This window comes from Gorilla gorilla, chromosome 1 (genome assembly GCF_029281585.2).
Source record: "Gorilla gorilla gorilla isolate KB3781 chromosome 1, NHGRI_mGorGor1-v2.1_pri, whole genome shotgun sequence".
NCBI classification, from domain to species: domain Eukaryota; kingdom Metazoa; phylum Chordata; class Mammalia; order Primates; family Hominidae; genus Gorilla; species Gorilla gorilla.
In genome coordinates, this window is record NC_073224.2 from 162,042,571 (window position 1) to 162,069,103 (window position 26,533).

Here is a 26,533-nt window from a genome sequence, read left to right on the forward strand (position 1 = left end):
CCTAAAAGTCCTCTTTACTCCTCTTACTTATGCTTTTCTCCCCCATAATTCCTGGTAACCATGATCTTTTTACTGTCTTCATAGTTTTGACTTTTCCAGAATGTCATACAGTTGGAACCACACAGTATGTAGCCTTTTCATATTGACTTTTTTCACATAGTTATGTGCATTTCAGTTTCCTCTATGTTTTTCATGGCTTGATAGCTCATTTCTTTTTAGCACTGAATAATATTCTATTACCTGCATGTACCACAGTTTATCCATTCACCTACCAAATGACATCTTGGTTGTTTCCAAGTTTTGGTGTTTATGAATAAAGTTGACATAAATATCTGTATGCAGGTTCTTGTGGACCATGATTACTGGATTAAATGGTAAGAGCATATTTAGTATTATAAGAAACCACCATGTAGCTTACCATTTTGCATTCCCACCAGCAATGAATGAGAGTTCATATTGCTCCACATCCTCACCAGCATTTGATGTTGTCAGTGTTCTGAATTTTGGCCATTCTAATAGATGTGGAGTGGTATTTCATTGTCATTTTTATTTGCATTTCCTTGAATATATATTAAATGAATAAATATTAAATTAGAATTATATTAAATAATATATTAAAGCACCTTTTCATATGTTTATTTGCCATCTGTATCTTCTTCAGTGAGATGTCTCCTAAGATCTTTGTTTGGTCCTTTTTTTTTTTTTTTTTGAGATGGAGTCTTGCACTGTCACCCAGACTAGAGTGCAGTGGCATGATCTCGGCTCACTGCAACTTCCGCCTCCCGGGTTCAAGCAATTCTCCTGTCTCAGCCTCCCGAGTAGCTGGGACTACAGGCACCTGCCACCACACCCGGCTAATTTTTGTATTTGTAGTAGAGATGGGGTTTCGCTATATTGGTCAGGCTGGTCTCAAACTCCTGACCTCAGGTGATCCGCCCACATCGGCCTCCCAAAGTGCTGGGATTGCAGGCATGAGCCACCATCCCCAGCCCTTTAGTCCATTTTTTAATTGGGTTGTTTGTATTCTTATTACAGAGTTGTAAGAGTTCTTTGTGTATTTTGGATGACAGTCCTTTATCTGATATGTCTCTTGCAAATATTTTCTCCAAGTCTATGGCTTATCTTTTAATTCTTTTCACAGTGTCTTTTGCAGAACAGCATTTTTTAATTTTAATGAAGTCCAGCTTATCAATTCTTTCTTTCACAAATTGTGACTTTGGTATCATAGCTAAAAAGTGAACTCCAAATCTGAGGTCATCTAGATTTCTGTCTATGTTTTCTTCTAGGAGTTTTATAGTTCTATGCTGTAAGTCTGTGATTCATTTTGAGTTAATTTTTGTGAAGAATGTATGTAAGGTCTGTTTCTAGATTCAGTTTTTTGCAAGTGGATGTCCAGTTGTTCCAGCACCATTTGTTGAAAATAATCTTTTCTCTATTTTATTGCCTTTGCTCCTTTGTCAAAGATCAGTTGATTATACTTACGTGGATCTATTTCTGGGCTCTCTATTCGGTTTCGTTGATCTTTTTGTTTATTATTTCACCAACACCGCACTGTATCAATTACTGTAGGTTTATAGTATGTCTTAAAGTTGAGTAGTGTTAGTCCTCCAGCTTTGTTGTTCTCCTTCAACACTGTGTTGGCTATTCCAAGTCTTTTCCCTTTTCATATAAACTTTAGAATCAGTTTGTCAATATCCACAAAATAATATGCTGGGATTTTGATTGGGATTGCATTGAATCTGTAGATGGATCTAGGGAGAATTAATATCTTAATAATGTTAAGTCTTCTGATCCATGAACACAGTATGTCCCCCCCATTATATACATATTCTATAATTTCTCAGAAATGTTTTGTAGTTTTCAATGTGCAGATCTTCCACATCTTTTGTCAGTTATCCCTAAATAATTTCATAGTTGTTTATACTACTGTAAATGGTGTTGTTTTTTAGATTTAAATTAATGATTGTTGCTACTACATGTTGAGTATCCCTTATCTGAAATGCTTGGGACTAGAAATGTTTCAGATTTCAGATTTTTTTTTTTTTTTTTTTTTGAGACAGAGTCTCACTCTGTCGCCCAGACTGGAGTGCAATGGTGCAATCTCGGCTCACTGCAACCTCTGCCTCCCGGGTTCAAGCAATTCTCCTGCCTCAGCCTCCTGAGTAGCTGGGACTACAGGTGCGTGCCACCACATCCAGCTAATTTTTGTATTTTTAGTAGAGATGGGGTTTCACCATGTTGGTCAGGCTGGTCTCAACTCCTGCGTCGTGATCCGCCTGCCTCAGCCTCCCAAAGTGCTGGGATTACAGGCATGAGCCACCGTGCCTGGCCTCAGATTTCAGATCTTTTTTGGATTTTGGAATATATATAAAACAGGCTATCTTGGGGATAGGACCCAAGTCTAAACATGAAATTCATTTATGTTCCATATACACCTTATACATATAGCCTGAAGGTAGTTTTATAGAATATTTTAAATAACTTTTGCATGTAGCAAAGTTGTTTTGTTTTGTTTTTGAGATGGAGTCTTGCTCTTGTCGCCCAGGCTGGAGTGCAATGGCGCAATCTCGGCTCACTGCAACCTCCACCTCCTGGGTTCAAGCGATTCTCCTGCCTCAGCCTCCCAAGTATCTGGGATTACAGGTGTCCGCCACTATGCCTGGCTAATTTTTGTATTTTTAGTAGAGACAGGGTTTCACCATGTTGGCCAGGCTGGTCTCGAACTCCTGACCTCAGGTAATCCACCTGTCTTGGCCTCTGAAAGTGTTGGGATTACAGGCGTGAGCCATTTTGCCCGGCCAAAGCAAAGTTTTGACTATGTTTTGACTGATCTGTCACATGAGGCCAAGTATGGAATTTTCCACTTGTGGCGTCATGTCAGTACTCCAAACGTTTCAGATTTTGGAGCATTTGGATTTTAGATTTTCAGATTAGGAATATTCAACCTGCATACAGAAGTATAATTTTGGGGCCAGGCGCTGTATCTCATTCCTTTAATCCCAACCAACACTTTGGAAGGCTGAGGCAGCGGGGTTGCTTGAGGCCAGGAGTTCAAGAACAACCTGGGCAACATAGTAGACCCCATCTCTACAAAAAATTTAAAAATTAGCCAGGCCTGGTGGTGTGTGTCTGTAGTTTTGGCCACTTGGGAAACAGAGGCAGGAGGATCTCTTGAGCCCAGGAACTCAAAGTTACTGTAAGCTATGATCATATCACCGTACTCCAGCCTGGGTGACAGAGTGAGTCTCTATTTCTAAAAGAAAAAAAATTAAAATTAAAAAATACAATTTTTGTATTCTGGTTTTATATCTTGCAACCCTGCTAAAATAACTTATTAGTTTTTTTTTGTTTGTTTGTTTTTGAGACAGTCTGACTCTGTCACCCAGGCTGGAGTGCAATGGCACAGTCTCAGCTCACTGCAACCTCCACCTCTCGGGTTCAAGTGATTCTCCTGCCTCAGCCTACCGAGTAGCTGGGACTACAGGCGCGACCCACGACACCCAGCTAATTTTTGTATTTTTAGTAGAGACGGGGTTTCACTATGTTGGCCAGGCTGGTCTCGAAGTCCTGACCTCGTGATCCACCTGCCTTGGCCTCCCAAAATGCTAGGATTACAGGCGTGAGCCACCGAGCCCAGCCTAATAACTTATTAGTTCTATTGGCTTTTTCTTAGATTCCATCAGATTTTCTACATACATAGATGATCACATCATCGGTGAGCACAGTTCTACTTTTTCCTTTCCAGTCTGGATGCCTTTCATTTCTTTTTCTGGCTTGACTGTACTAGCTAGAACCTCCAGTACAATGTTAGATAGAAGTGGTAAGAGCAGATATCTTTGTCTTGTTCCTGATCTTAGGAGAAATATGTCCAGTCTTTCACTATTAAGTAAGATGTTAGCTGTAGGCTTTTCTTAGATGCCGTTTATCAGACTAAGTTTGCTGGAGTAATTATCAGTAACAGATGTTGGATTTTATCTAATGCTTTTTCTATGTCTATTGAGATAATCATATGGCTTTCATTTTAAATTTATTAATATGGTGAGTTACATTAACTGATTTTCAAGTGTTAAATCAACCTTAACATTCCTAGGATAATTCCCAATTGGTTATAATGCATTATCCTCTTAATATATTGCTGGAATCAATTTGATAAAATTTTGTTAAGTTTTGTATCTGTATTTATGATAAATTATTGGTTGTGTAAGTTATCTTTTCTTGTGATGTCTGCTTTATTAACAGAGTAATATTGTCTTTATAGAATGAGTTGGGAATTATTTCTTTAGTTTTATGGAAGTGTTCATGTAGGATTTAGTATTATTTTTTCCCTAAATATTTGCAAGAACTCCCCAGTGAAGCCATGTGGGACTGAAGTTTTCTTTATGGGAAGGAGACAATATAATGGGGGACAGGATGGGACATGATTCCCTGTAATTATTAATAATATCCTAACTTTTCTTGTTTAGTGGGTCTGTCGGTGCTTATGACATTATTAAAAATAAAGGAGTAAACTAAAGGGATCCATCCATACATGAGTGTGTCATGAACTAAGGTTTATGAGTAACCTAATTTTATGTGCCTGAGATAAAAATAATAAATAGCACTAGTCCTGTTGTCTTACTTGAGCCATTATATCATATCTAAAGTTATCTGTTAGATATTTTATTAATTAATTAATTTATTTATTTATTTATTTATTGAGATGAAGTTTTGCCCTTGTTGCCCAGGCTGGAGTGCAATGGTGTGATCTTGGCTCATTGCAACTTCTGTCTCCCGGGTTCAAGCGATTCTTCTGCCTCAGCCTCCCAAGTAGCTGGGATTACAGGCATGCCTCACTACGCCCAGCTAATTTTGTATTTTTAGTAGAGACAGGGTTTCACCATGTTGATTAGGCTGGTCTTGAACTCCTGACTTCAAGTGATCCACCCGCCTTCGCCTCCCAAAGTTTTGGGATTATAGGCATGAGCCACCATGCCTGGCCTGATATTTCTTCTTATATAACCAACAAAACCTACCCTTCATTCTCATGGCTTCTCAAACCTTGTGGTTATTTTTGATTCATTCTTCTATATCTCCTAGATTTTAATAGATTGTCAAGATTTATGAATGTTGCTTTCAAACTTCTCTTACATATTACTTCATATTTCCACGGCCTCCATACTAATACAGACCTTCAATCACCTCACATTTAGATTACCAAAATTTGGTAATCAGACCTAAATCCAAATTTCAGATCTGTTAACTGCTTAGTTAGGATTAGCTGAGAGCATTATATGAAGAACCCTGGAATAATAACTAACATTAGTAGATATCAATAACTTTGATTAATTTTATTACTATTCATCTCCCCTACTAGAATTTACTCTATTTAGGAAAAAAACCTATCTTCCCCTGCCAGTGAGCATATATAATGTATTACTTACACAATTGCGGTGGCTCATGCCTGTAATCCCAGCACTTTGGGAGGCTGAGGAGGGCAGATCACCTGAGTTCAGGTGTTCGAGACCAGCCTGACCAACATGAAGAAAGCCCATCTCTACTAAAAATACAAAATTAGCCAGGAGTGGTGGCACATGCCTGTAATCCCAGCTACTCGGGAGGCTGAGGCAGGAGAATTGCTTGAACCCGGGAGGCAGAGGTTGCTGTAAGCTGAGATCGCACCATTGCACTCCAGCCTGGGCAACAAAAGCAAAACTCTGTCTCAAAAAAAAAAAAAAAAATAGAGGTGGGGAGGGGTCGGGGTGGGTGCAGTGGCTCACACCTGTAATCCCAACACTTTGGGAGGCTGAGGTGGGAGAATCGCTTGAGCCCAGAGTTTGAGACCAGCTTGGGCAACATAGCGAGACTCATCTCTACTGAAAATTTAAAAATTTGCAAGTGTCGTAGCACATGCTTGTAGTCCCAGCTATTTGGGACACTGAAGCAGGAAGATCGCTTGAGCCCAGGAGTTCAAGGTTGCAGTGAGCTGTGATCATGCTACTGCACTTCAGACTGGGCAACAAAGCATGAGACTGTCTTAAAAAAAAAAAATAGAGACAGGGGTCTCACTCTGTTGCCCAGGCTGGTCTCAAACTCCTGGCCTCAAGTGATCCTCCCACCTCAGCTTCCCAAAGTGCTGGGATTACAGGCATGAGTAACCATGCCCGAGCCTCTCGTGCAGTTTTTTAGAGTAATACTAAAGGGTATGAGGAAAACTTGGAATCATGGGATCATAAGAACTGATAATTTTAGGTCAATTAATTGGCCAGAAGGGACTTCGAAAGCCTTTTTTTTTTTTTTTTTTTTTGTGAAATGAAAGAAAATTGGGTGGCTTACTGACAGTGAAGAATTAATCTGTCAAGAATAGTCCTAGAAAATAAATGAATCAGCTAGCCCTCTTCATTTAATTTGTAAAAAATCCTCAAATTATATCTTGACTTAATTATAGATTTAGAATAAAATAAAATTGATTTTAAAAATTTACTATGAATAAAACCACTTAAAATCGTTTTTTAAAATGTCATTTTAGTATTCTGAGCTCTCATTTTTAAACTCAGTGAAAATTTGAACAGCACTAGCCTTAACTTTTTTGGTTAAAATATAAGCAAGTGATCCTTTACTCAAAGTTTGCTCTGTTCTGCCTTTTGAGGATAAAGAGTTGTAGCAAAATAAGTTCATGACCTTTTTGTGTTATGGAATTGCACTTAAGGTGCAAATTACAAACCAATAGGACTCACATCTCTTAAATATTTTTATGTTGGAGAAAAAACTTCATAATTACGTAGACACTGTAAATACATATAAGATTCCTTTATTGTTAATTAAAAGGGAAGTATGACACTGCCTTGGTAGAAACAACAGTGCATTTCAGTTGCTAACTCATTTACCTATCTGTGTTAACACAAGGATAAAGGTATGAATTTGACTCTGTTTGGCCTATTAACTTCACAGGAAAACTCTGTTCCCTAGTCATTAATTGTATTATCCTATCTAAACCCACTATTTCACTAATACATCCTTTAGTCACAAAACATGAATAAAATTAATGATGAAGATAATCCAAGTTAACATTTGTTAAGTCTTTACCCTGTGCCTGGTAATGTGCCAAGTAGTTAACAAGCATTGTCATTTATTTCCTACAACAACGCTTCAAGGTAAATACTGTTATCAAAACTTCTCTCCAAATCATTTCCTGGCCAGGTGTTATGGCTCACACTTGTTATCCAGGCTGAGTTGAGGCAGGAGAATCACTTGAGGCAGGAGTTGGGGACCAGCCTGGGCAACATAGCAAGACCCCATCTCTACAATTAAAAAAAAAGTAATCTGGGTGTGGTGGCATGTCCCTGTAGTCCCAGCTACTTGGGAGGCTGAGGCAAGAGGATCACTTGAGCCCATGAGTTCAAGGTTGCAGTGAGCTATGATTGAACCACTGCACTACACCCTGGGCAACAGAGCAAGACCCTGTCTCAAAACAGAAACCAAATAAACAAAAAACAACTTTAGAACAAATGACATATACAGGCTCAATGTTATCATAACTTTTCATAAACCCCCTCATAAAAATTCCAAACCCATATATATTTTAAATTTTAATATTAATACAAAAATAATTTGAAATCTCCCAAAATATTCTACTAGAACTTTTTGCACTTAATAACCTTTGTATTCAATTATATCCTCATGATAATTATATAGTTAACTGTTGGTTTTTTCATGCACATTAAGAAAACATTGACGGTGGAAGAAGCACTGGAGTTAGAGCCAGAAAACTTGGATTAGAGTTTCTGTTTAGGTTAATTATCAGATATGTGATTTTGGATGAGCCACTTAACTTCTGTGAACTTCAGTTTTATATGTAAAATGGGCCTAATAATGCTTTTCTCATTATATTGCCAAATAAAATGAACAGTTCCCTTTTTCTGAACTTCACTGCTACACTTGATACTCTCAGTCACTCCTTTCTTCCTGAAATCCTCCTTGCTTGGTTTCATAACACTATTCTCCGTTTTTTCATGTCTCTGAGCATTCCTTCTCTATGTACTTTGAGGGCTTCTATACCTCTCTCTACCTCTTAGATGTTGTTTGCCCCCAGCTTTCAATCTTTGCCCTTTTCTTCTCATTATCCACTTTTTCTTCTGTGATTTAATACACTTTAGTAGATTAAATTACTTCTGTAGCCTCATCTCTTTTTACCCCTCCCTCCCACTCTATCACCCATACTGTAATACTGGCACAACTCAAGCCTTTGCAGAGCTGGCTCCCTCAGCTTTATGCTATTCTCATTCCCTTATCTCTCAGCTAACTCCTACTCATCCTTTAATTCTTGAATTGTCACTTTCTCCAGGAAGCCTTCCTTGATTCCACAAGACTAGGTTAAGTGCTTCTCCTGTTTGCTTACACAGCATCTCATGGTTACCCTAATTGTAGCACTGACCACAATGTACAGTAATGACCCACCTTCCTGAAAACCTCCTCGACCAGAAGGTGAGGTCTTTGAGAGTAGTGACTGTGTTTTGTACACCATTATATCCATAGCACCTCCTGCCTCAGCGTCCTGAGTGGTACTACAGGCTTGCACCACCATACCCAGCTAAGTTTTGAATTTTTTTGTCGAGACAGGGTCTCGCTATGTTGCCCAGGCTAGTCTTTAACTTCTGGGCCCAAGTGATCCTCTCACCTTAGCCTCCCAAAGTGCTGGGATTACAAGCATGAGCCACCATGCCCAGCCCTGAAGAAGTAAATCTTGCCAGCTTCAAGGTGAATCACTTTATGAACAGATAAAGATTATCTGGATATAAGGCATGACTATCATTATGATTATCATTATGCAGGGATATCGTATAAATACAACATGCCACTTATATTAATTTTTTTTTTGAGACGGAGTCTCACTCCACTGCCCAGGCTGGGCAATGGTGCAATCTCTGCTCACTGCAACCTCTGCCTCCCGGGTTCAAGCGATTCTCCTGCCTCAGCCTCCTGAGTAGCTAGGACTACAAGCACGCACCACCACACCCAGCTAATTTTTGTATTTTTAGTAGAGACAGGGTTTCACCATGTTGGCAAGGATGGTCTCTATCTCTTGACCTCGTGATCCGCCCACCTCGGCCTCCCAAAGTGTTAGGATTAAAGGCGTGAGCCACCATGCCTGGCCCATAAGTATTTATTAAGCATCTACTATGCCAGGCACTCTACTGGGCACTGAGAAATATAACACTGAACACACAGACATGGTCTCTATTCTCATGCTATTAACAGTCTCTTTGCAACAACTCTCAACAAAAGCCTTGGAACCGGATTTTTAAGTGGTCCAGTCTGATCTGCTATTTGCAAACACAGGTAAGGTTCTAACATCAACCATGCCTACTACAGAATTGAAAGGCAGTATACACTATTCCCCAACTTCCAGTTAGATGACTAAGATCAATGATTTCCATTCTCAGTCCATATTTTGCACTTCTATTACTCCCTGATTTTCCTCTGTACGCATGGTAGACTCTACGCTCCCTTCCCAGATTGCAGGGGATCAGTTGCTTTCCAGTATCTTGTTCAATTAAATTATAATTTAAAATAACCCCCAAAAGCTATCACATAAAGCTTTTCAATATTCACGCAAAAACTAGCAAGTCTGAAAGATCCTCTGTTCCTTTGATTCAACTTTTTATTCTCTTAACAAACTGTCTATACTATATTTTAAAGAAGTCTGTTGAACATTTATAGCAGATTATTAGTCTTTTAGAAACATATTCTCAAATGCCAAATATCATACATTAAATATATACAGCTTTTGGTATGTCAATCATATGTTAATAAGGTGGTTTTTAAAAAAAATTCCAAATATCACCAGGAACAGTGGCTCATGCCTGTAATCCCAGCATTTTGGGAGGCTAAGGCGGGCGGATCACTTGAGGTCAGGAGTTTGAGACCAGCCTGGCCAACATGGTGAAACCCCATCCCTACTAAAAATACAAAAATTAGCTGGGTGTGGTGCCAGATACCTGTTATGTCAGCTACTAGGAAGGCTGAGGCAGAAGAATCCCTTGAACCTGGGAGGCAGAGGTCGCAGTGAGCCAGGATCGCACCACTGCATTCCAGCTTGGGTGACAGAGTAAGACTCTGTCACAAAAAAATAAAAATAAAAACTAAAAATTTCAAATATCAATTTAATCTTTGACTTATTTTATCATCTCCTCCCACTTCCTTTCTTTCTTGACAGGATCTCACTCTGTCGCCCAGGCTGGAGAGAAGTGGTGCAATCACAGCTCACAGTAGCTTCGACCTCCTGGGCTTAAGCAATCCTCCCACCTCAGCCTCCTGAGTAGCTGAAACTACAGGCACACACCATCACACACAGCTAATTTCTGTATTTTTTGTAGAAACAGGGTTTCATCATATTGCCCATGGCTTGTCAGTCTTCCCAGTTTCGTGCTTATATATATTAATAGTCAACATTTCAGTTACCAGTCTATAAGCTTAATTTTGCTGCTTTATTTAGCAAAAGGCCCCAGCTGCTCCTTCAATTTCATATAATTATGCTTGCCAGAAATTATTTCTATTTAGTCTTCATATGTATCACTATAATTTTCATTAATAAACTTATAAAATGAGAAGCTATAAAATTCAAAGTATTCACTTTACTGGTTTTCTTTTCTTCGGAATCCTGATAAACATTTTCAAATTATTCAATCTTTTCAATAGGTGCCGGAATCCAAGTGTAATGACATAGTTAACTTCAGTTGCTATAGGGCAGCTACTTTAATGTAGTTTCTTCAGAACTCTTAACTGATACATATTGTATTAGAATAGAATAATAATTTAAGTATACATTATTGGTAAAAAAAAAATAGGTTTTAAAAGTTCCAGAAGAACTTCTAGCCATGATTGTTCTGATTTCTCTCTTTTTTTTTTTTTCATTTCTTATGATAGGATAACAGCCCACCATTCTTTCTGCCCTCAACCAGGCCCATAGGTTCTCTACTCAACTACTGCCATCTCTACCTCTCTGTGCTCTTCTCTGTGCTCTAGTGTATCACTCTAACTCTGAGGATGTTAACTGTGTAGTGCATCATGGATCAGAACTAAAATTCTCACCTGGGCTTGACAGGCCTTCTGCAGACCCTCAGACTCTTCAGTTTCCTTTGTCTTCTCTCCATTTTTTCAACCTTCCAGCTAGATAAATCTATTTAGTAGCCTTTTTCTACCTCCAAGACCTTTCTTAAGTCACTTCTTTACCAAGGAGGTATTTTCCCAAACTAATTATAATGGAAATGGTGATTTTTCTCCACTTCATCTTAAACATGGTTGTGTTTTCTCCTTCAGTCTCTGAGACCTCTAAATATGCTTAGATTTCTAGGTGTATCTGGCATAAACTTTAAACATTTTTATATTGGTAAACATCTCAGACATATCAGTCTAATCTATCTTTTTTGTTTACTTTTTTATTATGGAAAATTTCAGGCATACACACTGAAAGAGACTAATACAATGAACCCCCATACACCCATATCAAGCTTCAACAATTATCAGCTTTTTCCACTGTATTAGGCAATACAAAGTCTGTTTCATTTATTTTGTGCAACACCTATTTCAGCATAACACATCTTTATAGATGTTTTAAATAATATTCTACCTGTACTCACGATATCCTAGGCTCTATGTAGTACATCCTCCTATCCTCTCAGAATATGAACTGAATCAAAACCTATAATTCTTGCCTTTTATTCTCTTTTGGGAAAACTTTAAAGTAACCACTCAAAGAAAATTGGTAAACTTTCATTTGATGAAGTCATTAATAAAGTAATGAAAAGTTACATGTACAAATAAAATTTAAGGATTTTTAAAAAACTGCAATACGTTAAAGAAAAGTTCTGAAACCTCTAAACTGAATAAAGGAGGAGAAAATAACAATTGAATACCTATTGTGTGCCATAAACTAGGTGATTTTCATATGCTTTATAAATTTAGAGTGATGACTATGACAGAAGTAAGAATAAACAGAAAAAGATAAATTAGTGAACATTGATATTTGTTCAAGAAACATTTATTGAACATTTTTTATAATGTGCTAGGTACAGTATATAGGCTACTACATAAATAATAACGAATAGGATAAAATATCTGTTATGGAGTTTATGGTCTAGATGAGATAAAATATAACTATCAAAAATATAATAAGGCTTACATTTTTAGATTAGAAAAGGCTTTATTTAGGTAACATCTGAAAGTGTGTAAACACACATAAAAATTAGCTTTAGCTGGGTGCATTCCTGTAGTCCCAGCTTAGTTAGCGAGGACTGAGGCAGAAAGATCGTTTGATCCCAGGAGTTTGAATCTGGTTTGGGCAACATAGTGAGACACCATCTCTAAATAAAATAATAAGATCTGTGATGTTAAAGAAAATCCCCCCACAAAAAGAAAGGCTGTGTATTACAAAGTGGGTCTCAAACTTTTGGGGCTCAGGACCTAAAGTCTGGGCCCATTATTGAGGATCCTAAGGTGGTTCTTGGCCACCTTAAAGGGGCAGCCACAACACAACAATTCGGCTCCATTGCACCTTGTAAGTATCTAAGATCCCAGGCAAGTCCATTGAATTCTTATGAAGAATAAGATGAAAGAGAAAACAGTGACCAAAAGATAAGGTTGAATATGTGGTTCTAAGAGTTTGGTTATAATAGAGGTTTTGTTTATATGGATAATAACAATAGGTCTTTAATATATTAGAAATTAAAACAAAATATTCTAATATGTACTTATAAAGTCATTTAAAGTAACAATAACAAACCATTTATAAACATAAAAATAATTAGTAAGAAGAGGAAAATAATTTTACATTTTTGCTAATCTCTGGTATCTGGCTTAATAGAGGAAAAATACATTCTCGTATCTGCTTCTGCATTCAAACTACGGTGATGTTGTTTTGATTGAAGTCTCTAAGAAAACATGACCTTATACTAATATGTAGTTGGAAAAGGAAGGACTTTATGGACCCCTAAATGGTACTGAGGACTCCCAGGGGTTCTAAGACCACATTTTGAGATTTGCTGAGTTACAGGAAAAACATCCTAATTGAGTCATGTCAAGTTCTCATTCTAGAAATGTATTTTAGAATGCTAAATGGAGATTGGCTTAACAACTTAATTCCTATACTCAGTGACCTGAATGCCAAGAGACTTTGTATCTGGAATCTTAACAGGCTTTTCTTCTTCTAGTGTTAAGTGATTTTTCTTGTTTGAGTAGGCAGATGCAATGTCCTTGGCCACCTTAAAGGGGCAGCAGCAACCCAACAATTCAGCTCCATTACACCTATGTATCTAAAATCCCAGGCAAGTCAATTGAATCGTTATCAAGAATACGATTAGAAAGAAACCAATGATCAAAAGATAAGATTGAACAGGTGGTTCTAAGAGTTTGGTCATAATAGAGAAGGCTGGGATGATAAAGAGATTTAGTAATGGCATTCTAACACATTAAGCGTTCATGTTAAATGAAGACGACTATGTATCCACCGCAGGTTTCAGAGGGAATATTGCAATATTAGTATAACCCATACACAATTTATCAAAAAAGCTGCATTTTTTCAAATTTGACAGATGAGGTCTGTATTTACAATACATTATTTTTGTGAAAAGGAGAATCTGCTGTATGCCAAAAAGTATGCCTGGCAATGGGATACGAAACAAATAAGAGCTAGCCCTTGTGAATCAAATAGCTTTGGTGACAGAAATAGATGTACTAATTATTATATGATGTAGTAAATGCTATAATACCAGTATTATAACCAGGCTATAGAAACATGGAAAAGACTATGGTATGGTTAAGGAAGAGGCTGGGTTAAAGAAGGTTTCACGGAGACAATGACATTTGAGTTAGACCTTGACAGATAAGTAGAATTTCACAAAGTGGAAAAGATTGTAAAGGCATCCAGGAAAAAGAACCAGAATGAACAAAAATACCAATGCCTGGTGACCCATTGCAAATTTGGGGAGCTATAAAATTGTCCAGTCGATCTATGGCAAAACTAGAAAGACAGGCTGGGCACAGACTAGAATGAATACTGTGCACCATATTAATAAAAAGTTCAGATATTACCTAATAATACTATTGGCAATAGAGAGCCAGCAAACGAGCATGACTTAAAGATGTATCCTAGAAAGAAAAGAAAAAGAAACTCTTATAGCAATGTAGAGAATGGAGTTTAATGGGGAAAGACTAGTGGAAGGAGGACAAGTACAATGATCTTGGTAAGAGAAGATAAGGGCCTGAATTAGGACATTGGCATTAGGAATGAAAAGCTGGAAGAGACATTTTGGAAGTGGAATTGACAGGACATGGTGACTCATTATTTATTTAACAAATATTTCTTACGCTCCTACTTTGTGTTAGGTGCTATCCTAAGCTTGGGGAGATGAAAGGGAACAAAAAGTCAAAGTCCCTGTCTTGATTAAATTTTTTGTTTGTTTTTTGTTTTTTTATTTTTTATTTATTTTTTTATTTTATTATTATTATACTTTAAGTTTTAATGTGCACAATGTGCAGGTTTGTTACATATGTATACATGTGCCATGTTGGTGTGCTGCACCCATTAACTCGTCATTTAGCATTAGGTATATCTCCAAATGCTATCCCTCCCCTCTCCCCCCATCCCACAACAGTCCCCGGAGTGTGATGTTCCCCTTCCTGTGTCCATGTGTTCTCATTGTTCAATTCCCACCTATGAGTGAGAACATGCGGTGTTTGGGTTTTTGTCCTTGCGATAGTTTGCTGAGAATGATGGTTTCCAGTTTCATCCATGTCCCTACAAAGGACATGAACTCATCATTTTTTATGGCTGCATAGTATTCCATGGTGTATATGTGCTACATTTTCTTAATCCAGTCTATTGTTGTTGGACATTTGGGTTGGTTCCAAGTCTTTGCTATTGTGAATAGTGCCGCAATAAACATACGTGTGCATGTGTCTTTATAGCAGCATGATTTATAATCCTTTGGGTATATACCCAGTAATGGGATGGCTGGGTCAAATGGTATTTCTAGTTCTAGATCCCTGAGGAATCGCCACACTGACTTCCACAATGGTTGAACTAGTTTACAGTCCCACCAACAGTGTAAAAGTGTTCCTATTTCTCCACATCCTCTCCAGCACCTGTTGTTTCCTGACTTATTAATGATCACCATTCTAACTGGTGTGAGATGGTATCTCATTGTGGTTTTGATTTTCATTTCTCTGATGGCCAGTGATGATGAGCATTTTTTCATGTGTTCTTTGGCTGCATAAATGTCCTTTTCAGAAGTGCCTGTTCATATCCTTTGCCCCTTTTGATGGGGCTGTTTGTTTTTTCCTTGTAAATTTGTTTGAGTTCATTGTAGATTCTGGATATTAGCCCTTTGTCAGATGAGTAGGTTGCGAAAATTTTCTCCCATTTTCTAGGTTGCCTGTTCACTCTGATGGTAGTTTCTTTTTCTGTGCAGAAGCTCTTGAGTTTAATTAGATCCCATTTGTCAATTTTGGCTTATGTTGCCATTGCTTTTGGTGTTTTAGACATGAAGTCCTTGCCCATGCCTGTGTCCTGAATGGTATTGCCTAGGTTTTCTTCTAGGGTTTTTATGGTTTTAGGTCTAACATTTAAGTCTTTAATCCATCTTGAATTAATTTTTGTACAAGGTGTAAGGAAGGGATCCAGTTTCAGCTTTCTACATATGGCTAGCCAGTTTTCCCAGCACCATTTATTAAATAGGGAATCCTTTCCCCATTGCTTGTTTTTCTCAGGTTTGTCAAAGATCAGATAGTTGTAGATATGTGGCATTATTTCTGAGGGCTCTGTCCTGTTCCATTGATCTATATCTCTGTTTTGGTACCAGTACCATGCTGTTTTGGTTACTGTAGCCTTGTAGTATAGTTTGAAGTCAGGTAGTGTGATGCCTCCGGCTTTGTTCTTTTGGCTTAGGATTGACTTGGCGATGCAGGTTCTTTTTTGGTCCCATATGAACTTTAAAGTAGTTTTTTCCAATTCCGTGAAGAAAGTCATTGGTAGCTTGATGGGGATGGCATTGAATCTATAAATTACCTTGGGCAGTATGGCCATTTTCATGATATTGATTCTTCCTATGCATGAGCATGGAATGTTCTTCCATTTGTTTGTATCCTCTTTTATTTCATTGAGCAGTGGTTTGTAGTTCTCCTTGAAGAGGTCCTTCACTTCCCTTGTAAGTTGGATTCCTAGGTATTTTATTCTCTTTGAAGCAATTGTGAATGGGAGTTCACTCATGATTTGGCTCTCTGTTTGTCTGTTATTGGTGTATAAGAATGCTTGTGATTTTTGCACATTGATTTTGTATCCTGAGACTGCTGAAGTTGCTTATCAGCTTAAGGAGATTTTGGGCTGAGACACTGGGGTTTTCTACATATACAATCATGTCATCTGCAAACAGGGACAATTTGACGGACTTTCTCTTTTCCTAATTGAATACCCTTTATTTCCTTCTCCTGCCTAATTGCCCTGGCCAGAACTTCCAACACCATGTTGAATAGGAGTGGTGAGAGAGGGCATCCCTGTCTTGTGCCAGTTTTCAAAGGGAATGCTTCCAGTTTTTGTCCATTCAGTATAATATTGGCTGTGGGTTTGTCATAGATAGCTCTTATTATTTTGAGATACGTCCCATCAATACCTAATTTATTGAGAGTTTTTAGTATGAAGCGTTGCTGAATTTTGTCAAAGGCCTTTTCTGCATCTATTGAGATAATCATGTGGTTTTTGTCTTTGGTTCTGTTTATATGCTGGATTACATTTATTGATTTGCGTATATTGAACCAGCCTCGCATCCCAGGGATGAAGCCCACTTGATCATGGTGGATAAGCTTTCTGATGTGCTGCTGGGTTCAGTTTGCCAGTATTTTATTGAGGATTTTTGCATCAGTGTTCATCAAGGATATTGGTCTAAAATTCTCTTTTTTGGTTGTGTCTCTGCCAGGCTTTGGTATCAGGATGATGCTGGCCTCATAAAATGAGTTAGAGAGGATTCCCTCTTTTTCTATTGATTGGAATAGTTTCAGAAGGAATGGTACCAGCTCCTCTTCGTACCTCTGGTAGAATTCGGCTGTGAATCCATCTGGTCCTGGACTTTTTTTGGTTGGTAAGCTATTGATTATTGCCACAACTTCAGAGCCTGTTATTGGTCTATTCAGAGATTCAACTTCTTCCTGGTTTAGTCTTGGGAGGGTGTATGTGTCGAAGAATTTATCCATTTCTTCTAGATTTTCTAGTTTATTTGCGTAGAGGTGTTTGTAGTATTCTCGGATGGTAGTTTGTATTTCTGTGGGATCGGTGGTGATATCCCCTTTATCATTTTTTATTGCGTCTATTTGATTCTTCTCTCTTTTCTAAATTTTTTTTTTTTTTAATTAGACAGAGTCTTGCTCTGTCACCCAGGCTGGAGTGCAGTGGCGCAATCTCAGCTCACTGCAACCTCTGCCTCCCAGGTTCAAGCAGTTCTGTGCCTCAGCCTCCCGAGTAGCTGGGATTACAAGTGTCTGCCACCACACTCAGCTAATTTTTGTATTTTTAGTAGGGATGGGGTTTCACCATATTGGCCAGGCTGGCCTTGAACTCCTGAGCTCCACCGGCCTCGGGCTCCCAAAGTGCTGGGATTACAGGTGTGAGCCACCATGCCCAGCCTTCTTGATGGAACTTACACTGTAGTGGGGCACAATTGCAAGAGGTTTGGCCAATTTGATTTGGAGGGGTAGAGGTGAGGAGAGGAATATTGTCAAGAATGAACCCAAGCAAGAGTCAGAGGATGAGAAATAAACAAACAAACAAGTAAATAAAAAAGGATGAACCCAAGGTTTCTAGTTTGAGCAAATGGGTGAACAGGGTTACCATTAACTGGAGATTAAATTAAAAGGCATGTTTAAGTCAGAAAATGAGCTCAGTTTCTGAGTCACTGTGCTTGGCCGACAATTTATTTATTTATTTATTGAGACAAAGTCTCACTGTGTCACCCAAGCTGGAGAGCAGTGGTGTGATTTCTGCTCACTGCAACCTTTGCCTCCTGGGTTCAAGCAATTCTCCTGCCTCAGCCTCCCGAATAGCTGGGATTACAGGCACATGCCACCACACCCGACTAATTTTTTTTAGTACAGACAGGGTTTCACCATGTTGGCCAAGCCAGTCTCCAACTCCTGACCTCAAGTGATCTGCCCACCTAAGCCTACCAAAGTGCTGGGATTACAGATGTGAGCCACTGTGCCCAACCAGGCTGTCAACTTTTAAGATTTCTTTTTTGAGATGGAGTCTTGCTCTGTCACCCAGGCTGGAGTGCAATGGCACTATCTCAGCTCACTGCAACCTCCACCTCCCAGGTTTAAGTGATTCTCATGCCTCAGCCTCCTAAGTAGCTGGGATTACAGGTGTGCGCTACCACACCCGGCTAATTTTTGTATTTTTTAGCAGAGATGGGGTTTCACCATGTTGACCAGACTGATCTCTAACTCCTGGCCTCAGGAGATCCGCCTGCCTTGCACCCCCAAAGTGCTGGGATTACAGGCGTGAGCCACCATGCCCAGCCAACTTTTAAGAAGATTTTAAACGTAATACTTAACTATATGCTACAAGTAAATGTTAAAACCTAATTCTTACAGTCTTTGGAACAAGCAACAAAATTGTTTTGAGCTTCATAAAATATGAGCCTAAATTTTTATCATTTTTCACTTGTACAGGAAACATAAACTTAGGTATAATGTAACTTTATTACATTTAATTAATGAAGGTTGCAACCTTATACTTTAAAAATTACACTATAGGCGACCGGGCACGGTGGCTCACGCCTGTAATCCCAGCACTTTCAGAGGCCAAGGCGGGCGGATCAAGAGGTCAGGAGATTGAGACCATCCTGGCTAACACGGCGAAACCCCATCTCTACTAAAAATACAAAAAAATTAGCCAATCATGGTGGCGGGTGCCTGTAGTCCCAGCTACTCGGGAGGCTGAGGCAGGAGAATGGTGTGAATCCGGGAGGCAGAGTTTGCAGTGGGCTGAGATTGTGCCACTGCACTCCAGCCTAGGCAACAGAATGAGACACCATCTCAAAAAAAAAAAAAAAAAAAAAAAAAAAAAAAAAAAAAAATTACACTATAGGCTGGCCATGGATGGTGGCTCACGCCTGTAATCCTAGCACTTTGGGAGGCTGAGGCGGGTGGACTGCCTGAGCTAAGGAGTTCGAGACCAGCCTGGCCAACATGGTGAAACTCCGTCTCTACTAAAATACAAAAAATTAGCCAGGCATGGTAGTGCGCGCCTGTAGTCCCAGCTCCTTGGGAGGCTGAGGCAGGAGAATTGCTAGAACCCAGGAGGTGGAGGTTGCAGTTAGCCGGGATCAGGCCACTGCACTCCAGCCTGGGCTACAGAGCAAGACTCCATCTCTAAAAAAAAGGAAAAAAAAGTATACTATAGGCTGGGTGCAGTGGTTCATGCCTGTAATCCCAGCACTTTAGGAGGGTGAGGCCTGGGCAACATGGTAAAACCCCATCTCTACAAAAAACAGAAAAATTAGCCAGGTGTGGTGGTGCACACATGTAGTCCCACCTACTTGGGAGGCTGAGGCGGGAGGACTGCTTGAAGCTGGGACGTAGAGACTGCAGTGAACCCTGATCACGCCACTGCACTCTAGCCTGGGTGAAAGATCGAGACCCTGTCTCCAAAAAATAATAATAATGAAATAAAAATGATACTATAAAATGTCCAAAAAATAATAATGAAGTAAAAATGATACTATAAAACCTGTCATAAACCTCATCGCAATTCAAAAATATGAAATTAGATCCTATTTCACCTATATGAAGTAGTGATCTATTTCCCTCCTACCAATACACAATTCCTCACTGAAAACCAAGAATCTTATGCCAGGTGCAGTGGCTCACACCTGTAATCCTAGCACTTTGGGAGGCCGAGGCAGGTGGATCACCTGAGGTCAGGAGTTCGAGACCAGCCTGGCCAACATGGTGAAATCTTGTCTCTACTAAAAATACAAAAAGGCCAGGTGCGGTGGTGCATGCTTGTAACCCTAGCGCTTTGGGAGGCCAACGTGGGCAGATCACGAGGTCAGGAGTTCGAGACCAGCCTGGCCAGCATGGTGAAACCCCATCTCTACTAAAAATACAAAAATTAGCCAGGCGCGGTGGCGAGTGGCTATAATCCCAGCTACTCAGGAGGCTGAGGCAAGAGAATCACTTGAACCCAGGGGGTGGAGATTGCACTAAGACAAGATGGTGCCACTTCAGCCTGGGCAAAAGAGCAAAATTCTGTCTTAAAAAAAAAAAAAAAAAATCAAGAATCTTTCGAATCTTTCAACCTGCCTTGATATCCTTCCGCAATAAGTATAAATAACACTTTGCCCTTATATGACAGTATGTGATACTTTTCGAAGTATATCCACCAAACTATGAGCCCCTGAAAGGTAAGAACTGCTCTATTCCTCTCTATAGTTTTAGTGTTTCGCACAACACCTAGGACATAGTACAAGCTCTATTCATATTTGAGCTAGTGAATGAATGACAAAGAGATAACAGGAAGACTGTCTGATCCAAAATCATCCCAAATAAGACACATGATTCTTATCTACAAAAGGAAGACCGATGATCTAGATGCACTAACTAAAATAATAAAAAATAAAATGGGGTGAATTTATGCTAAACTAAATACCATGAACAACCAGAAACCTGAGGCTTCAGGAGTTCTGTTCCCAAGCAAATTGATGTGGTAATCACTGGAGTCTGGGCCTCCTCACCATCTCTGCAAGTGGAAGATGGTCTTTCATTGAAGGACACAGCTGGGAATAGGAAGACCTGGATCTCTGGCTCCAAACATGTCAGTGGAATGGGGAGGCAAAAGAAAAACAGTAAACTCCTCTTTATAGCCAAGCTGTAGGAGTCACAAAAACTCTCCTAAACACTTCTCAAATGGACAGGGAGTAGAATTTTTAAGGAGGCCAGGCATAGTGGCTTACACCTGTAATCCCAGCACTTTGGGAGGCCGAGGCAAGAGGATTGCTTGAGACCATGAGTTTGAGACAAGCCTAGGCAACATAGTGAGGCTCTATCTCTATAAAAAATTAAAAAATCAGCCAGGCATGGTGGTGCATGTCTGTAGTCCTAGCTACTCAGGAGGCTGAGGTAGGAGGATCACTTGAGCCCAGGAGATAGAGGCTGCAGTGAGCCAAGATCATGCCACTGCACTCTAGCCTGGGTGACAGAGCAAGACTCCGTCTCAAAAAAAAAAAAAAAATTATTTACAAGATCCTAGGAAATACTTCCTTAGCAGAAATATCTTCCCCATGCTTTCTAAAATCCCACCAGGGAAAGTATTTTATTTGTTTTGGTTAGCAATATATGGTCCCTTCCAGCTCTAATCGACACTAACAATTAGTGTCAATGAATGCTGATCTCTTCTCCCACTCCCATGATCACATTATTTAAGAGGTTTGCTAACCAAAATATATCTACAATGTTTAAAGTCCCAGTTCCTGTTGCTAAGTACAGCAGACTTTCCATCATATGATGCATCAGATATACTTGCCCTAATACTTAGATCGGGGAGTGCATACTCAAGTATTCAGGGTCAGGTAATGTAAATGTAATGTAAGGTAATGTTATGTAATATAATTGACAGGTAATGTAAATGAGTGTATGACTTGTTTAAAACAATAGGGAATCTCAGAGACTATGTCAAATGCAGAGCATGTGACCTGCCTGTCTGTGGGGCAGCCACTATTTAGTTCCAGTGTATTGTTCCTGTGCAAAAATGTGAACCTTTGGGTACAATGTACACTATTTGGGTGACAGGTACACTAAAAACCCAGACAGACTTCACCATTTTACAATTCATCCATGTAACCAAAAACCACTTGGTACCCCTAAAGCTACTGAAATAAAAATAATTTCTTTAAAAAAGTGAACCCAGATTTTGCCCAGATTTTCCAATTTTCAAGAGAGGATGTAAATCGATATTTTAATGTAAAATGTACCAATTTTTAAGTATGTCTGTGGCTAAAAGTGTCTTTTTTTTTTTTTTTTTTGACACAGAGCCTCACTCTGTCACTTAGGCTGGAGTGCAGTGGTACAAGCACGGTGCACTGCAGCCTCAGCCTCCTGAGCTCAAGCAATCCTCCTGCCTCGGCCTCCCAGGTAGTTGGGACTACAGGCATGCACCACCACATCTGGCTAATTTTTAAATTTTTTGTAGAGATGGGGGTGGGTCTCACTATGTTGCCAGGACTGGTCCTGAACTCCTGGGCTTAAGGGATCCTCTCGCCTCAGCCTCCCAAAGTGCTTGGATTACAGGCATGAGCCACCACACCCAGCCCCAAAAGTGTCTTTTTTGTTTTTGATTTTTTTTTTTTTTTTTTTTTTTTTTACTTTTTCTCCACACTTGGTAATCGGGAAGTAAAAGGTGCCTTTTTGACTGTCGACTTTTTGACTGCCATAGCCTTAGTCTAAATGAATAGACAACACTGACAAAATGGAAAGGGTCAAAGGGGAGGCCTATTTTGGCCGGAAAGAGTGAAGGGGAAGAAAAGACAGGGAAGAGGCCCAGGATGGATGGTGAGAAGTGAATTTCACCAACCTCGAAACCTCGTATAGGGAACCCCAATCTGCTTGCCTTCTAATCTAAGAGTAAAAAGGAAGAGATGTCAAGAAGGAAATAAAGGAGGAAGAAAAAGAATCACCTGTTGAGCACTTACTGGATGGCAGACACTGCATGGGATGCTTTCACATGTTGTTTTATTGAGATATGTCAATGCAAAAAGAAAGAGTTATATGCATGGGAAAAAGACTTAAAGGAAATACATCAAAATCCTAACAGTAAGGGTGTCAGATTACAAGAGCCCCTTTTTCCATTCTCCATAATTTTTAACCATAAATATGATATGGCGTATTAACATTATAATACAAATTAAACTAAAATTTAAGGTGGATTTCTGGGTACAAATCCACCCACCCTGGAGTATATAAAGTAAACTACTATAAATTAAGCCAAACTATACACTGAATATTTAAATAGAAAAGGAAAATGTAGCCATTTCAAATGTATATAATATGTAACTATGCAATTATAAACCCAGAAAGAGAACATGAAAGAAACTACACAGGTGATATGGACCACAGATTGATTAAATAAGAACAGAAATATGTGAAATTGTTAAGAATGTTATAAATCATTTTCTCTCCAAATTATAAACTACCAAGATGTTCTGTGTGTGTGTGGCCTACATAACTATAAAATAACAGTCCTCTCTTCTATAAAAACGTTTAGACTTTTACCTGTCTGTTACATACTTTTCCACATTCACTGCATTATTTTCTTTCTTTTAGGTGTGCACAATTCTCATATTTAAATAATCCCCCTTTTTTTGTCTTTTAGGGTATTTCAAAGATAACAGGTATTTTTTTTAATAAATGAAGTATCTCATTATAGGCCGCTCAGATTCTAAGCAATCTGAATCCCCAATTAATGTCTTCCAAATATGCATATTTAGTTTTTATTCTGCTCAAAAATGAAACCCTAACCTAAATACTTCAAGTGAAATTTCAGGGGAAAAATACTGTTCAAAAACCTAGATAATGCATTCCTTTGTTGATGCTAAATATAGTCATCTCAAGATGACATACATTTTGACAATGATCAGCCTTACATGTCAAATTTTCAAAAATAGCACAAATTCCATTTTAAAGTGAGCAGGAACAATTGCTATTCATCACATTTCAATTGAAAATGGATTTTAAAATATGAATCTTCTATTAAAACTGGATTACATTGTAACTATGATGAGGAAAACTGGATTTAAAATAATTTTATTGTGGTTTTAGCTTAGAATTCTTTAAGGGAATTGCAGATAAACTACATAATTGCATGCATTTTTCTTGAAATTGTTCCTCAGAAGCATTAGTCAAAATATAAAATATCTGCAAAAGTACGGTGTTAATTGTAAGGAAGAAGAAACTTAAACAGCTACATTGGTTAATCAAAGTTTACTTATACAAATTATACCTCCCCCCAAAAAACCTTTCTCTCATTTGATTAATTATGCATTTTTTCTTAACAATACCCCAAACTCAAAAGAATTTGAGACAAAGTTTTCTAACTGCAGCAGTTTAACCTGTAAAGGATAATGTTTAGCGGGGGAAATTATGTGGTCCACTCAATAACGTGTGACTAAGATATAAATAACGTGTGACTAAGATATAAACTTAAGTATAAATACTTAAGTTTATTTAATCACATTACCTAAGACATAGTTATGTTGTGACTCGCAGGCCAATGGGCCGCTGCTACATGAATTCATTAACAAAATTTAACGATGAATGATATTCCCGTTGCTTTGGTCAGGGAACTAATTTCTTTATTATGGCTTCTTTTCTCTACCTGTGTCTTCACCAAGGACATTTTGTTAGGACATATCCTTATGCTATTTTTACCTTGTTATCTCTCTGCCAACTTTGTTCACATTGTGCTTTAATAACTATAAAATGAGCATCTCTAAGTCACTGCAGTAACCAACTATAACCTCTCAACTTCGTCATTTTCTTTATAAATGCCAAGGCTAATGCATTGGTAGAACGTTTCACAGTTTACAAACAGCTGGAATGGTTTGGCGTTTTCAAAAGCATATAGGCAAAGGGAGTTCTCAAGAGGTGACTACATTCTTCACTCACTTAAACTACGTAAACTTCGTAAACTTCCAGCCCTAGTTGCTCAACCCCCAGCATCCCACCTCGGGCAGAATCACGAAAAAAAAAAAAAAAAAAAAAAAAAAAAAACGGGTTGGAGACAGGAGTGGGGGGATATGCGGGGGTGTGTGGGGGGGGAGTAATAGGCTGTTAAATCATATTTCTCCCCATCTTCCACAGAGACCGATCAGAAAGGATTTCTTAACTGGCACTGCTGGCAGAGACGGAGACCGCGGCTGGGGCAAGTGGTGGGGGACGGCACTGAACTTCCCTAAGGACCCCAAGGGTTCAGCCGAGGGACCGGCACCCACTCCGCTCACAGAGGGCTCCCTCCCTACAGTAGGGAACGCACCCGAAACTCAGCCGACAAGACGCAGGGGAGCAGGGCAAAGACATTGATTGCAACCAGAAGCCCAAGGCCGGCCGACACTTTCAGACGCTGGGGCAGCCCCTGGTAGGCACCCTGCCGAGCCCGCAGGACGCGGCTCCAAGGCAGGGTTCGCCCGGGCCGGGGTCAGCGCGGACCACAGCTGTATGGCGCCCAGCGCCCTCCGGAGCTGCAGCGGAGCACGGCCAGAAGCCGCAGACCCCGAGCGCCTCTCTGCAGCCGTCGCTCCCGCCCCCGCCCCCGCCCCCGCCCCCACCAGGGGACCCGACACCTCCGTCTCCACTCCCCCCAGCCCACGTTCCCCCAACTCTTCTCACCCTCCAGGAGCCGGTGACCGGCGAAGGTCCTTCTTTCCGCGTGGAGGGACTGTGCGCGTCCCGCCTGGCTGTGGGTAGGGGTCTGGGCGCTCTGGCCGCTAACACTTCTGCTCCAGCCGCTGGGAGTCCTCTGGCTGCCGCCGCCGCCGCCGCCGCCGCCGCCGCCGCCGCCGCCGCCGCCGCCGCCGCCGCCGCCGCCGCCGCCGCCGCCGCCGCCGCCGCCGTCTCCAGCAGCAAGTTTCCATAAAAGTCCTGGTGCGCAGCCTGTTCCCGCATTCCAGGCGGGCCCAGCGCCGGCTGCAGCTGTTCCAAAACACAAGGCCAGTTCCCCCAACCCCCCACCTCCGCCGTATCACCCGGAGTGGGGGTGGAGAGTTGAGGAGAAAAGCAGGGGAGGGGGACCGTGGCTGCCAACTTTCCGCCAGAATTTGTCTGTCTCCCGGCCCTAGGTGCGCGAGCTGACCCCTTAACTTTGGGCCTGCCTCCACCTCCAGCCAGGCCTGGGGAAGGAAGGCTGCCTCCGCCATGGGAAAGGAATGAGGCTGAAAATGGGCTTCATTACCGGGCTGAAGCTGGCTCCCCCTACCCGCAACCAGTTTGCTCTGGGGCCCACTTCTCTCAGCTACTCTACCCGTCCTAGTTTCCAGTCAAGAAGCCAAGCCACTACGTATCTTCTACTACCCTAAGCATTGACCTTTGGCCAAGTTTTCCTTTATTACAAAGAGCGTGGGGCAGCAATCCGGGAACACTTCATCTGTCTATTGCTCCCCTTTTCTTAGCTCCAGTCTTTAACTCTAAAAGGAGAGTTAAAAAAAAAAGAAGAAGAATAAAGTTCAAGGCAGAGGAGGAGGAGGAGAAGAAAAAAAGGAATATATTTATATAAGTACAAATATCTTTATATTCCACCTTTTTCTTAATTGAAGGCAAACCATATCTGGTCTTTCTAAAGCTTCATAAAGGCATCTTTGACTATTAGACACCCACAGACCTTTTTCAGCTTGGACCGCCAGCCTGTCAAACGCATCAGACAATACCATATTAAAACCCGAAATGCACACTCAGAGGGAGTATTTTTGGTGGACGAGATCTTTAATTCTTCACTGCACTTGAAAAAAAAAAATCTAAATGACAT

At 40.1% G+C, this 26,533-nt stretch overlaps 2 protein-coding genes across 6 annotated transcripts in view; both read right to left on the minus strand.

The window, feature by feature from the left end:
• Window positions 1-547, minus strand: part of NEXN (nexilin F-actin binding protein) — a 33,677-nt gene extending 33,130 nt beyond the window's left edge. For 4 of the 5 annotated variants that reach the window (XM_063702936.1, XM_063702964.1, XM_063702926.1 and 1 more), the window contains exon 1: window positions 419-547. The gene's annotated coding sequence lies outside the window, so the exon portion shown is untranslated. The remainder of the gene's footprint in view (window positions 1-418) is intronic. The other variant, XM_063702950.1, reaches the window with a different exon arrangement.
• On the minus strand, window positions 470-26,456 carry LOC134757917 (ice-structuring protein 4-like). The gene is made up of 2 exons (XM_063703046.1): window positions 25,402-26,456; window positions 470-559 (listed from the first exon to the last, which is right to left on the minus strand). Exons 1-2 carry the CDS (start codon window positions 25,675-25,677, stop codon window positions 470-472), a joined length of 366 nt encoding a protein of 121 aa, XP_063559116.1. The 5' UTR covers window positions 25,678-26,456.
• Between the last annotated feature and the right edge of the window lie 77 nt (window positions 26,457-26,533).

Coding starts and splice junctions, on each gene's coding strand:
- LOC134757917 (XM_063703046.1), bottom strand. CDS start 25,677: ATGCGGGAACAGGCTGCGCACCAGGACTTTTATGGAAACTTGCTGCTG. Junction 560..25,401: donor CGGTCACCGGCTCCTGGAGG/GTGAGAAGAGTT, acceptor TATATATTCAAG/GAAATGCAAATAAAAATGAC.